This window comes from Saimiri boliviensis, chromosome 3, assembly GCF_048565385.1.
Source record: "Saimiri boliviensis isolate mSaiBol1 chromosome 3, mSaiBol1.pri, whole genome shotgun sequence".
NCBI lineage: Eukaryota > Metazoa > Chordata > Mammalia > Primates > Cebidae > Saimiri > Saimiri boliviensis.
This window is the reverse complement of record NC_133451.1, coordinates 130,663,437-130,677,884: the sequence shown is the minus strand read 5'-3', so window position 1 is coordinate 130,677,884 and position 14,448 is coordinate 130,663,437. Positions and strand designations below refer to the sequence as shown.

Here is a 14,448-nt window from a genome sequence, read left to right as displayed (position 1 = left end):
AATCAGTAGTTCACATCTGTTTCCCTGGTCACCTGCTCTGGTCATCTGTTCTGCTCACCTGCCCTGGTCACTTGCTTTGACCTTAGTCACTCTTGGTCACCTGCTCTGACCTGTCCGGTAACTGTCTTTCCGGCCAAACTACCCACCCTGCCACTCTGGCTTGTACCCCTGCTCTCTTTAAAATAGCCAGTTGGAATTAATTTAGACTGTGCAGTCTAACCCTAGCCAATAGGGGAATGACACAGCAGTAGAGGCTACCTGCATCAGGAATAAGAACCCCTTCTCTTCCCTTGTCCAGGGGTGTACTCGCCATTGCTCCATCTGTGCTATGCACCCTTCCATAGAAGTAAATTACCTTGCTGAGAGAATTTAAATTCAAGTGCTACTTCTTTTGCAGCACTGAAAATTTTACAGATAACACATGGACTCAGAATTCATATTTTTCTTCCCTATACAGATGGTTGCAAGGCTGTAGAGAAACAGGAATTCTTTTACACTGTTGGCAGGAATGTAAATTAGTTCAACCATTGTGGAAGACAGTGTGGTGATTCCTCAAAGATCTAGAACCAGAAATACCATTTGACCCAGCAATCCCATTACTGGGTATATACCTAAAGAAATATAAATCATTTTATTATAAAGACACATGCATGCATATGTTCATTGCAGCACTATTCACAATACCAAAGACATGGAATCAACTCAAATGCCCATCAGTGATAGACTGGATAAAGAAAATATGGTAAACATATACCATGGAATACTATGCAGCCATAAAAAGGAATGAGATCATGTCCTTTGCAGGGACTTGGATGGAGCTGAAAGCCATTATCCTCAGCAAACTAAAAAAGGAACAGAAAACTGAATGCCACATGTTCTGACTTATAAGTGGTGGCTGAACAATGAGAACACATGGACACAGGGAGGGGAACACCACATACCAGGGCCTGGTAAGGGGTGAAGGGGAAGAGAGAGCATCAGGATAAATAGCTAATAAATACTGGGGCTTAATACCTAGGTGATGATGGGTTGACAGGTGCAGCAAACTACCATGGCACACATTTACCTATGTAACAAACCTGAATGTCCTATACCTGCATCTCAGAACTTAAAATAAAAAGATAAATCGGTAGAAGAAATACTTCAGGTCATTTTGCACAGATTCCTCTTGGTTTATCAGATTGTAATGCTATAGCTAATATTGGATAGAGGGATGAGAAGCCTCTCAAGCATCATTCTTTGTCCTTTGGTGGGCCAGGGTATGGCACAGATTGACTTTAAAATCTTTTGAAAACCTGGGAATTGCAAATGTTACAAGTAGCACTGTGACTATTACCTTTGAACATAATTAAATTTGATCTAATTCATTTATTGAATTGGATCTAATTCATTTATTATATTCTTCTTAGATTTAGCCTTTTGAGTGCTATGTTTAGATTTGTACATATTAATATCTGAAATAAATAATTTTAAAATGGGACAATGACGCAAATTAATAGATGACAACTATCTTATGCTTTATAAAATGAACATAAACCTCATAACAGATTAAATATTTGTAAGAGTAGATTCTTTTTTTTTTTTTTGAGACGGAGTTTTGCTCTTGTTGCCCAGGCTGGAGTGCAATGGCGCGATCTCGGCTCACCGCAACCTCCGCCTCCTGGGTTCAGGCAATTCTCCTGCCTCAGCTTCCTGAGTAGCTGGGATTACAGGCACGCACCACCATGCCCAGCTAATTTTTTTTATTTTTAGTAGAGACGGGGTTTCACCCTGTTGACCAGGATGGTCTCGATCTCTTGACCTCGTGATCCACCCGCCTCGGCCTCCCAAAGTGCTGGGATTACAGGCTTGAGCCACCGCGCCCAGCCTGTAAGAGTAGATTCTAATTTTTCATTTATTTCATAAACACAGAGATGTCTCCAGAGTCCCGGTTTGACCTGTCTGCAACACAGCTCCTGTTCTGTCCTGTGGAATACTAGAGGATTTCTGGGGACTGCCAGCTCTGTCTACCTGTGCCAGCACACTTAGCACTGTGAAGATGCTCATCACCTGCATCTAGAAATCACTGATCCAGATAGAAATTATTTATATTTGAGGCTCTGGGTTGTTTACAACAAATCAATTAAAGCTTATTTTAGTTTTCTAAGTTCAAAATTCTGTAAAGTTAATTAGACAAGTTGATAACATTTTTAGTCTAAGTTCTTTCATTGAAACTGGAAGGGCCATTTCAATAATTTACAACTAATACAATTTCTTTTTGGGAAAAGGAAGAGAAGAAAAAGACTTTTTAGTTTTTATTTGAGTCTATTTTATTTTATTTTGTGATATGAGTTTAGATCTTGTCACCCAGGCTGGAGTGCAATGGTGCGATCTCGACTCACTGCAACTTCTGCCTCCCAGGTTCAAGTGATTCTCCTGACTCAGCCTCCCAAGTAGCTGGGATTACAAGGGCCTGCCACCACACCCAGCTAATTATTGTACTTTCAGTAGAGATGGGGTTTCACTATGTTGGCCAGGCTAGTCTCGAACTCTTGACCTCAGGTGATCCACCGGCCTCATCCTCCCAAAACGCTGGGATTACAGGAGTAAGCTCAGCCAAGATTTTTTTTTATTAATCCTGCTTTGAGTCACTGTCATATCAATATAGCAAGGAAGATATTTCTTTCTTTGTTGAGACAGAGTCTCTCTCTGTCACCCAAACTAAAGGGCAGTGGCATGATGTTGACTCATTGCAATGTCTGCCTCTGGGGTTCACGGGATTCTTCTCAGCCTCCCGAGTGGCTGGGAGTATAGGTGTGTGCCACCATGCCCAGCTAATTTTTGCATTTTTTTTTAAGAGACAAAAGTTTCACCATGTTGGCCAGGCTAGTCTCGAACTCTTGAGTTCAAGTGATCTGCCTGCATCGGCCTCCCAAAGTGCCAGGATTACAGTTGTGAGCCATCTGCCCAACTGCAAGGAAGATACTTATAAACTCATTTTACAAAGGTGGAAATTTAGGTTCAGAGTAGTTAAATTCTTTACTCGAGGGCACACAGCTAATGTATATCACAATAACCTTTCAAATTCAGGGCTATCTTATTTCGATCCCAAGGTTTTCCATTATATCACTTATATCATATATTCTATTATAACCTTTTAAAGCTGCATTTACTGACTCCATTGATAATGTAGATTACATTTCCCTCCCAGTAGCAGTATGATAAAATTCTGTTACTTCAGTCACTTCTATGCTATTTCTTCTGTGTCAATAGACCCATCTATAAGGCACCTGGTCAGGTTGGGGTGGAGTATTATGGGCTTTCTTTGGTCTATGACTTGGTTTAATTATCACTGGATTTTTACAGAGAGGCTATGATGATACAGACTCATTCCTTATAGGTGAGATAAACATAAGGTGAAACTGAGCCCTGATTTAAATGCTATATCAGAATTTATCACTGATACTATTTATTTTATGCGATAAGTAAAACCTTACTAAAAGAAAAACACAGAAGATGTCCAGGACCAATTGTGATATGGCTCTCAAGGGTGTAGACAGTTCTATTTCCTTCCAAGCCATGGCTCAGACATTATCTTTACTTGGTCCCTGTATTGTATTCCATCCAATGCTGATGGTTGCTTTTTGCCATTTGCTTGTGCTTTCTTCCTTTAGGTCTCTAACTGGATACATGTTGCCATTACACATTTAATCCGTTCTCTTTAAACTCCCAAAAGGGCGGTATGCTTTTCTCCTTTGATTTTCCTCCTTAATTTTTGTGTTGCAATATAATGGACTTTCTGATAGTTAAAACTAAAATAACAATCCGGCCAGGCGCAGTGGCTCATACTTGTAATCCCAGCACTTTGAGAGGTTGAGGCAGGAGGATCATGAGGTCAAGAGATGGAGATCATCCTGACCAACACGGTGAAATCCCATCTCTATAAAAAATCCAAAAAATAGCTGGGTGATGGCACACACCTGTGGTCCCAGCTACTCGGGAGGCTGAGGCAGGAGAATCGCTTGAACCCAGGAGGCGGAGGTTGCAGTGAGCCAAGATTGTGCCACTGTACTCCAGCCTGGCGACAGAGCAAGACTCCATCTCAAAAAATAAATAAAATAAGATAAAATAATAATAATAAACAATTTTTAAAAAGCTTAATTTTCTAAACAGGTCCCTAGTGCGTGTTTACCACGCCCTTGTTTGCCCTTCACTTCCTTTGCCTAATTTAGATTTCTAAGCTCAACACATAAGCACTTTGTCTTTGTTTGTGTACACATGGTGCCTAGCACTCTAGTCTTGGATTTAACAAATATTAAATAATCATGACTTTAGAACAATTATTACTATTGGCATTTAAAAAATCACAGCTGGCCAAGAATACGTTTTTTTTTTTTTTTTTTTCTCAAATGACCTTGTCTGATTTTAACACTGCTATGGTAGACATCTGTACTGTAGCACACCTGCATTTATCCTTGAATACCACCTGGAGAACAGAGTTGGCAATAAGTGTAGCTGTTTTACTTTTTTGGAACACTTTTACAAATTTTGCACTACATACAAGTTTGCTTGTGGATGCAATTTTAGCTGTGTATAATCACCTTAACAGAATTGGGAAAACCCAGATACCATCCTGTACAATGCTCTCTTATGACAGAATTATCTCAATGGGTTAACTTTGCATGTTTGAAATAGGTGAGTTTTTTCTCCTTCAATTACTAATGAGCATTCATGATATCTAGTGTAAGCTCTAAAAAATCTATGCATTAAATACTCTTATGGATTATGTAGTGCCTTTATATTGTTAGATTTTAAAAATAAAGTTCTTAATTTTACCTGCTTTTAGGCTTAAAAAACAAAAACCTTAATCTGTATCTTTTACCTAAACTCCTTTATGAGTCCCCTTAAAGCTGGCCAAATGATTTCAGAACGTCATCCCGTGGGCCAATTTATAAAAATAAATGCCAAATACCTAACAATAGAAGGAATTGATGGTGGATTAGAAGGTTAACAATGCATTTCCTATTAGAAATGTCAGTATCAGCTTTCTCACAATAAGGGAAATACAATGGTTATTCTCTGCCACTGGCCCTACATTTCAAGTGCAAACAAATCAATGGAAGAAAGTAGTTATGTCAGTGTGAGGAAAACAACAGTGTAACTGAATAGAACAGTTTTGTTTGTGTGTATATTTTTTATTTAATATTACGTCCAGGGCAGAACCTAGGTAATATTAATAAATCCCGGGGAGATGGTTTCCTTTTTCTGAATCAGTTCCAAACTATCTAAACGTCTACCTGACCTCTATGTTAGTGTAATTTTGTGGCAGCATCCTCAACTCTGAATTTGTTACGTTCCTGTACAACCAAAATGAATAGTCTGATACTCTACCTGTGCTTCTGATACATTTCATCAGGAGGTATATCCTATGAACTCACTGTATCTCTCTCTGAATGTCTGTAATTGTACTCCCCATTAGGGACTGTCTGGAATGCTTCTTGTAGGTGAATACAATGTTTCCTAGTGGAGTGTGCTCACTGAGAATGATATAGTGTGTAAAGGACAGCAGTTCCACTCTCCTGAGATTCTTATTGACTTGACTACAGAGGTAAAAGTAATTGCAAAACAATGCTTTTTAAAAGAGTTTCTAGGGAAGGGGGAGTGGTATGAGGAATGTCTTTAACAGAATTCAACTTCTCTCAGCTGGAAATCTTGCCTTGAGAGGGCTGTAACAACAGGAGAAAGCAGTAACAGAGGAAGCCCTAGTCTTAGTGGAGGAGGGCAGCTTCCTGGATCCTTTCTATTATCCTCACCTTCCTTGTAGGAGAGGTGAGTAAATTAAACCAATGCCTGGCACATGAAACAAGCTCCCAGGAGGCCAGGGAAGGACCCATATTTATTTTATTCATTATTGTATTCCAGGCATGGAGATCAGTACCTGGCACACAGTAAAGCACATAATAAATATTTATTGATGGAGCAGTAAGGGCTCGACGTGTTTTTAAAACAAAATGACCATGTATGCAAAATCATCCTAATCTTGTATATAGCTGAACTCATGGGAATTTAAAACAAATTATTTTAACTCACTTTTAAAGATGACCCTAAATGCCTAACCCACATGATATATTTGGGGATATATTAGATTTTACAGTTGGAAAGATCAAAGCTTTTTAAGTTACAAGTAGAATGGTATTAAGGCCAGAACTTTTTAAGTTACAAGTAGAATGGTATTAATGAAAAGTATTTCTGAACTTAAAACCCAGTGCTCTCTTTTCCTATCCCCTAATGATTTTCTAGATAATATGATGATAGTAGAAACAGAACAAAGAAACTCTCATTTTTATACTTGCCTTTATGAGGCAGCATAATAGACGGCTTACTTTGATTATAGTTTGTTGACACAATTTGGTTTAGACTAATTGGCAGAGTGGCAGATCTTTATCTAATTCTGTCTTCCAGGTTGTACCTAGCACATTACTAGTGCTCAAATGTTAATAAAACAGCAATGCATGCCAAGTATCAGATGTCCTAGATGCTGAGTGGTGATAAGCATTATTGACATATGTAGATAAGTATGTTATACGTAGCGTGAAAATTAGCTTTAATTGAAGTTAAATGATAGCTTAGAAGTTGTCAGTGAGTTAGTCATTTTGTTGGTGGATAAGACATACAATTATGCCTTACCTGAGGTGATTGATGTAATTCAGTATCACAGCAGAGCACACAGAGAAAAAAGACCTTGGTTTGCAAGTGGAATTCATAACTCTGGCTGAGATCTGGCTGAGAGGCATTCCTACCTGGTGCAGAGGGTCCCCTCTAGTATCCCCACCCTCACCATGGGGCAAGGAGTTCCATACTCTCTGACTTCCTGGAACCCTGGTCCTGACTGCCCTGCCACTTCCAGACCTCATCTTCCAAGGCTGGCCCTTAGCCCGAGGAATCGCCAAGGGGTGGCTTTTTTGAGGGGTGTGATGTCACTTACATGTTCAGGCTGGGTGAACCACCCTTATGGGTGAGCCTTTCCATGAGATAGGATGAAGCTGAGATGGAAAGACAATGGGATTCCAGTTGCAGACCAGACACCAGTGCTACCTACATCAGTGCTCCCTCAGTTAATTTGTAGCTTTTAGTATTTATGATAAGGTATATTGGTCTCCATTTGTTAGCTGGCTCTGGATCTTTCTAAAGTTAAAGGCAGACTGGAAATTAGGGGAAGTCATATAGCCTATGTTAGCATCAGTTCTTCATCTGTAAACAAGACGATAACACTGTCCCACCAGCCTCAAAGGGTTGCAACAATGAGAATAATCGTAAATATAACTACCATTTGCTGAGTATATATTGTTGTTAAGCACTATGCAAGGCACTTTGCATGTATTGTATCTTCACAAATCTTCAGGGTATGCAATTTTTTTCTTTTCCTTTTTCTTTTTCTTTTTTTGTGTGACAGGGATCTTGCTCTGTCACCCAGGCTGGAGTGCCATGGTGTGATCATAGCTCACTGCAACTTTGAACTCCTGGGCTCAAGAGATCCTCCCACCTCGGCCTCCTGAGTAGCTGGGACTGCAAGTGCACCCCATCATGCCCAGCTACTTTTATTTTTTAAAGTTTTTGTAGAGACAGAGGTCCTGCTATGTTGGCCATGCTGGTCTTGAACTCCTGGCCTCAAGCTTTCCTCCTGTTTCAGCCTCCCAAAGTGCTGGGATTACAGGTGTAAGCCACTTTGCCTGGCCAGACTATTCAATTTTTACTCTCCTTTTATAAAAGAGAAAACAGGCTCAGAGGTTAAGTTTCCTCTCCCAGTCGTTTTCCCCCAACCAGAGACACAAGTGAGATAATGTATGTAACAATCTCATACAAATACAAAGTAACATGATAGTTACTCCTTCCTGTAGCCATTTAATACATGTTTGTTGGCTAACTGGCAACAAACCTTGTGTTGAGGATATAGCAGTAAATAAAAGGGACAAACATCCCTGATTTCAGAAGCTTACAATACAGTGGAAGGAGAAAACAGTAAACAAAATAAATAAGTATAGATGGTTTTCGATTTATGATGGTCAAGAAATGGACTTTCAATTCTTCCACTTTACAATGGGTTTATCAGGGTACTAAGTGCATAAACCCATTTATCAGGGTATTAAGTGCATTTCTGACTTACAATATTTGAGACTTACAGTGGTTTATCAGGATGTAACCCCATCTGAAGTGGTCGAGTACCTGTAAAATATATAGCATGTCAGGTGGTAGGTAAAGTAAGGAAGAAAACCAGAGTGTATGGTGTTACAGGGAAGGTGACATTCAAATAAAGATACGATGAAGATGAGGTACATTCTATATTTTGGTTGTTGTGTGTGCGTTTTTCTTTTTGTTTTGGTAGGTGCAAGTGGGGTGGGGAGAGGTGGAGAGATAATCCAGGCAGTAGAGGGAACAGCAGATGGAAAGGCCATGAGACCGGAATTTGCTTACTGTTTCAGAAACAGCATGGAGGTTAATGTGCTTGGGAATAGAGTAGCAGGAGAAGAGGTCAGAGAGATAAAGGTCCACAGGTCATTCAGGCCGTGGTAAAGACTGGCTTTTACCTTGAGTGCTATGAAGAGCTGAGCAGAGGAATGATTCGAGCGGAGTGAAAAGAATTCACACTTTGTCTGCTGTGTTGGAAATGAACTGTAGCAGACAAGGTCAGAAAGAGGGGGGCCAGGTCGGCAGTTATGATAAAGTGTTGGCCAAACATGATGCTGGATTGAACCAGGGTCACGGCAGTAGGGGTGGCAGGCAGAGGTTAGAGTTCAGATATGGTATTTTGGAGGTTGAGCTGATGGTTTTTACTGACACTTCTGAGGTATAACAGAAAGGAGTCAAGGAAGTCAAGGTTTTCACCTGGGGAATGAGAATGGGGATGGGGAAGGCTGTGGGTGTCTGAGACAGGAGATCTGGAGCTGGTTTGCACATATGAATTCTGAGATGTCTATTAGACACCAGGTGGAGGTGTCAGTTATATTTTTTCACTTCATTGGGTCTGAATTCTTTTATCCCTCCCCTTCTCTTTTTCAAAGCTGTATTGGCACTCATTCATGTTCCTTTGCTTTCAAGGTGGTGGCCTATGTCATAGAGAATTTGATGCTGGGGCTCAACCAAGAGGTGAGAGAGAAATACAGAGAAGTAGTTCTAGCAAGAGTAATATAAAAAGGTCTATAGATACTATTTGTAGCTCAGCTTCCATTTCACAAGGTTGGGCAGGGACAGTCCCTCCGCTAGAAGTCACACAAGCTGCTTAGTGCACACAGGTGACTTAAGGAACCTCAAAATGTTAGGTGACAATCTATTCCAAGTGTTTAAAGTAGATGTTGAAAAGGATGTTTGAAAATCTGATAAAAGTTCAATGTAGTAGCTCATAAATAAAACTAATTGTCTCTATAGATATCAAAATATGAACTTTTGGGGGGTGGGGGCAAACAAAAATAAATCCCTGTGACCAGAACAGCAGACTGGTCCCAGATGCTTGGATTGACCTTACACATCTCCACGTGGCTGGGGCGAGTGCGAGTGTGAGTGTGAGTGTGTGTGTGGGGGGGGGGCGGGGGGAGCGAGGGGCTGAGCGAAGCAGCAGGAGCGGTGACATCTTGAAGGACCAGGTATTGTTTCTGGACCAAGTCAGTTTGGTTTGGAAATCTGAGCATCTGGAGGAGGAGGCTTGTTCTGTCCAAGGCAAAGCCAGATCTACCAATAAATGTTTCTGATTAGTATCACAGAACTTGCCATCCTGGTCCGTCGATAAGGAGTGATCACCTTTAAATCTGGAGTGTTTGCTGGTCTACTAAGTAGTGGGTCTGGTGTTGAAACCTCTCTCTCTAATTTCGTGGTCATTTTAGTGTCTGAGTTGCCCAAGTGGGCTTGGAAAGCAGGGGAGGGTGTAGCAAATTACAAACAAGCAAAACAAATCCTAAGAGGATTTAACGCCACAGAAGCAACTCGGGGCCAACTCCTGGGCCCAAAAAGAATGCCCAGTATGGCCCGGGCTGGCGGGCCGGTCTTCTGCCCGGGCTTAGCTTTCAGCCCCCAGGCGGCGGCTTGGCGCCAGGAGCGGGCGGGGAACGGCGACCCGACGCGGCTGGGTCTCCTAGGAGCCAGCGTCGGCTGTGGGGAGGGGGCGCGGCGTGAGACAGTGGGGGACACCGCGAGAGAAAAGCCCTGCGCTTCCCGCCGGGGCACCGGGACTTGCGCCCCCTCCTAGGGTTCAGGCCGCGCGAGGGACCCGCCAGCCCGGTCCACGGCTCCGCGACCCCCCTGCCGCCGGAGCGCTGCTCACCTGGGCGCCGCCGAAACTGCAGCTCAGACACGAGGGCGCGGCCGGCGGGCGGGCTGGGAGCGGGGAGGCGGGACCCAGCGCGACGGAGCTGCCCCGCCCCGCGGTGATGCGGCGGCCGCCGACTGGCCCACGCGCTGTCACTCACTCCTCACCATGGTTTCAGCACAAAGCAACAAGGCCCGGAGGCCGCTTCCTCCCTGAGGAGCGGCTCGGGCGGCCGGAGAAGGCGCAGGAGGAGGAAGAGGCGGAGGAAGAGGAGGGGAATCGCCGCTTCCCAAACACTCTCTTCGCGGGGGCTGTCCGCAGCGCTCGGCTCTCGGCCCTCGGACGCCCGCCGCCGGGAGTCCCAACCCGGGCTGCCCGCGGCCCCCTCTTTCCCCTCCTCCGGCCCGCACAGACGAGGAACAAAGTTGCCGAGAGCGACTGGGCCGGAGGGCTGCCGCCCGGGCCGGGTGCTCTGGCCGCGGCGGCGCCGGCGCCGGGGCAACTGCGCTCCGGGAGCGCTGATGGGGGGAGGCGGCGGCGGCGGAGCCCACAGCGGCGGCCCGAGCAGCAGAGGCGGCGGCGGCGGCGGGGCGGCCCGAGGGGATGCAGCAGCAGTCGGGAGGGACGGCCGAGCCCAGTAGACGGAGACCAGGAGCGGCGGCGACGGCGGCCGAGGTGATCGGGCTTCGCAGCGTCCAGACCTGAGTCGGACCCACCCGGTCTGTCCTCCCGGCCAGCGGCCGCGGCGCCAGAGCGCCCAAGGACTGGGGACGCGGGAGATCCGAGTGCTTCCCGGAGACCCCTGGGTGGCGGCGCGAGCCCCTGAGAGGAGGGGGCGACCCTCAGCGCCAAGGGGGAGGAGGCCCTGCCTGCCCGCAGCCCTCCCCACTGCCACTCGTACCTCCCTAAAAATAACTCGGGCCCGCTGGGGCCAGGAGGAGCCGCCACTGTCCCCCGAGTGGAGCCGGGAGGCGTGTCGAGCCAGGGCCGGACGGAGCCCGCGGAGCGGCGAGGAAGAGGAGGCGGAAGGGGAGTTCCGCCTGCCGGGCGCAGGGCACCGCAGCCTACGCGCGCCGCGACCCTCCCGGCTGCGCCCAGCGCCCCTCGCGCCTGTACCGCGCTCCGGGCCGCCGGGCCCATTCGAGCCGCCCCCCCGTGGGCCCCGCGCCGCCGCCGCCGCCGCGGTTTGGCTGATTAGCCTCGGGCGGGCGGGCAGGCGCAGCGCGCAAGGCGGAGGCAGCCGCGGCGCTGGGCCGGGAGGAGGCCGGCCAGGGTGCCGAGCGGCACGGCCCGAAGCGCAGGGGGGAGATGGCGTCCTACGTGGATAACAGCTTCCGCCAGGCGGTAATGAAGAATCCCCCGGAGAGGACCCCCCAGGTGAGAACGCGGCGGCCGCCTGCACTTGACCGGATTTCTGCCTCGCAGGCTGCGTCTTCCCCTGTTCCCCACCCCGTTCCTGACACAGTTCGCCCCGAGCACCCCACTTCTCGCATGAGGACCCCCAATTCCAAAGGCATCCCGCCTCCAAGTCTTTGACTCCGCCTATGCTGGTTTTAGTTTTCCCTCTCCTTGACGTCGTCCTCAAGGCTCTCCTCCCCATGACTGACCCTCCCCCCATTTTGTCCGGCAGTGAGTGAGAGAGAGAGAGACAGAGAGAGAGAGAGAGAGAGAGAGAGTGAGAGTGAGAGTGTGTGTGTGTGTGTGTGTGTGTCTGTGAATTCTCGAGTTTTCCCTCTCCCGGCCGCCCTTGGGGGCCTCTGAATCTCAGGGGATGAGGTCTCATTTCCCCGCGGCCAGCGACTCTTGCCCCCGTGACTGCAGGTCCGTTCCTCCCCTTGCAAGTGGCCCTTCTACCTTAGGAGTTCCGTGGTGTTTGAAAGGTACAGTAGGAAACTTGTATGGTTGTGCTAAAGACAAATCCATTTTGCCTTTCTAAAGTAAAACATTGAGGTGTTTGTATGTTTACTATTTTGCTTTTTTCTTTTCTTTTCTTTTTTTGGAAGGATGCTGCTTTCAATTGAAGGGAAACAAAGTTGAATAGCTAGGCTAGTGCTTTTAGTTTAAATTGCAGACCTAGCTGCAGAGCAGGCATGTTCAAATACACCCCCGGGAAGGGCGCCCTGCGGATTCTTTTGGTGTTGCACAACCTTGTCAAAATTAGATAAGTTTGTTAACCTTTATACATTTGTTTACCTTCAGGCTTATTCTTCTCTTACATTTAGCGGCCAATAGGGTTGGATTTGGTTGTCTCAAGTTTTACTAGAGAGGGCGAAATTTTATAAAAATGTGGTGGCTTAATTTTCTCGACTTTGAGTTGCTGACCCGATAATGACGCATATTCCTAAGCATTGGGGTGGTGACTACAGGAGATCCTGCCTGCCAACCCTTTTAAGACAAATAAGCCCTCCTGATTCTTGGGACCATCAAACGTTTAGGATCTAATGCTTGAAAGTGTTGCTTCGCTTGTTAGGTGTTGGATGCCATCTGTTCAAATCCAAATGCTCTCGTTCTCTGATGTTGATTATTATTTAGTGTGGGGAGAACATCAATAAAATAGAATCTTGCCCTGGCTGCCTTTGGACATGCCCCAAGAATGGCACCTGGTACCGTTTTTTGATTTTTCATTTTCCCTGATGGAGCTGTCATATCTGGGAGATCATGGATAGATTGCACATGTTTATCAAACGTGTGGAAGATGGCGGTAGTTTTTAACAAGAAAATTTGTTTCAGTGTCTCCAGAAAGTTCCCATTCTAAAAGACTATTTTTATCCCAACAAGGAATGTCCTGCTTTGATCTTGCTCTTCTCTTGGTGTTGCACTCCCGGCCTCTCCTGTGCCTTTCTCATCTATTTAAAATTGTCAGTTAGATCAGTCTTCTGCATCTGAAAATGCACATTCCCTGTCTCGGGTGTGAAGGAAAAGCAGATTTCAGTGAAATATTTCCTTTTCTTTCAAGAATATTGTTTTAAGTGCCAAGTGAAATTACGCATGCTGAGAATGTTAGAATGTTAGAACCGAGCAAGGCTGGTCGGAAAATGATGTCAGAGGCCTTTGGTGGAAATTAGAGAGGGGGGAAGTGGTGCATTTGGTTGATTAGTTAGAAGAATAACAATGACTAAAACCTGCTATCAGGTTGGGAGAGTGGGTCACCAAACAAGACTAGAAGAGGCAAAACCTCCACTGTGACTGCGGGGTGACTGTGCCGAATAAATGAACTGTTAAACTTTATGGTTCTCCTGCCAGTTGTGTAGAATAGAGTAAAAACTGACCCAACACAGAATCTTGCCTGAACCAGAAGTAAGTGGGCCAGCTACTGCTAACCCCACGACATGAGAGCTCCATTGATAGTCGGAAAGCGGCACATTTGCCCCACCAAAGCTTCCTAGAAAAACCAAACATCAGGAAACCTACCAAACATTTCAGACATTCCTAAGTGTCAGCCCTGTTGACTTTGATGTTCATATGGTTATTACTAGAACAAACCCCATGTTTATTTGTTTACAAAAGTTCGAAATTTGAACGTTTTCCATCTTGACTGGCCAGAGGTAATTGTCTAAAAATATAAAATGTACTCAGAAGTTATTTTAAAAAAAGCTTTTGTAGAAGGTCTTTTTATATTAAGAATGCTTTGTTAATGGAATGCTGGAAAATTTTCTATAGTCTTGTCTTATAAATGTTTGTGTTAGAATTTTGTAATACAAGAAAAACAATGTTGTTAAATAAGCTTGATATCATGAACAGAAGGACAGGAATTAGTAAAGTTTTGCTGTTTTGTTTCCTTCTGTTTCTGAGGATAGACTTGATAAAGGAGTTTGTGTGATTCTCGTTATAGGCAAAAGGAAAGTGCTTTAAAAGAAAAGAATTGGAAAACATGTAATTTATTTTTCCTGCTGTTCAATTCTATTTGCTTTTTAAAATCTTGCCAGCCTCATTCATTTCCCAAGCTCCGTGAAAACATAGGTTTGTATTTAGGTCAATCTATTGCCTAGAAGTAATCCTGATGTCATTAGTGTAACCTAAGAAGTTGGCCAGAAGAGAATCTTGGGGTGGGAAGAGCACCAGGAACTCTCATAAATTGGAAGCTTTTCATGTCCACCTGGAAAATGAAAACACATTTCATTTAGGTATGTCTTTAGAGAGGGGGAATAGTAAGGAGAAATATCAAAAAAGTT

The 14,448-nt window shown here is 44.9% G+C and overlaps 1 protein-coding gene and 1 long non-coding RNA gene across 8 annotated transcripts in view; one reads left to right on the top strand and one right to left on the bottom strand.

Moving 5' to 3' along the window:
• LOC120367737 (uncharacterized) overlaps nucleotides 1-10,353 on the bottom strand; it is a 50,566-nt gene extending 40,213 nt beyond the window's left edge. For both annotated transcript variants that reach the window (XR_012516963.1, XR_005582042.2), the window contains exons 1-2: nucleotides 10,292-10,353; nucleotides 8,160-8,202 (exon numbers count right to left, since the gene is read on the bottom strand). This is a non-coding gene — a long non-coding RNA (uncharacterized LOC120367737). The remainder of the gene's footprint in view (nucleotides 1-8,159; nucleotides 8,203-10,291) is intronic.
• Nucleotides 10,354-11,570: 1,217 nt separating this feature from the next.
• RAPGEF2 (Rap guanine nucleotide exchange factor 2) overlaps nucleotides 11,571-14,448 on the top strand; it is a 258,949-nt gene continuing 256,071 nt past the window's right edge. For all 6 annotated transcript variants that reach the window (XM_010338554.3, XM_010338550.3, XM_010338551.3 and 3 more), the window contains exon 1: nucleotides 11,571-11,653. In XM_010338554.3, the coding sequence (XP_010336856.1) occupies nucleotides 11,585-11,653 (69 nt within the window). In that variant the 5' untranslated portion in view covers nucleotides 11,571-11,584. The remainder of the gene's footprint in view (nucleotides 11,654-14,448) is intronic.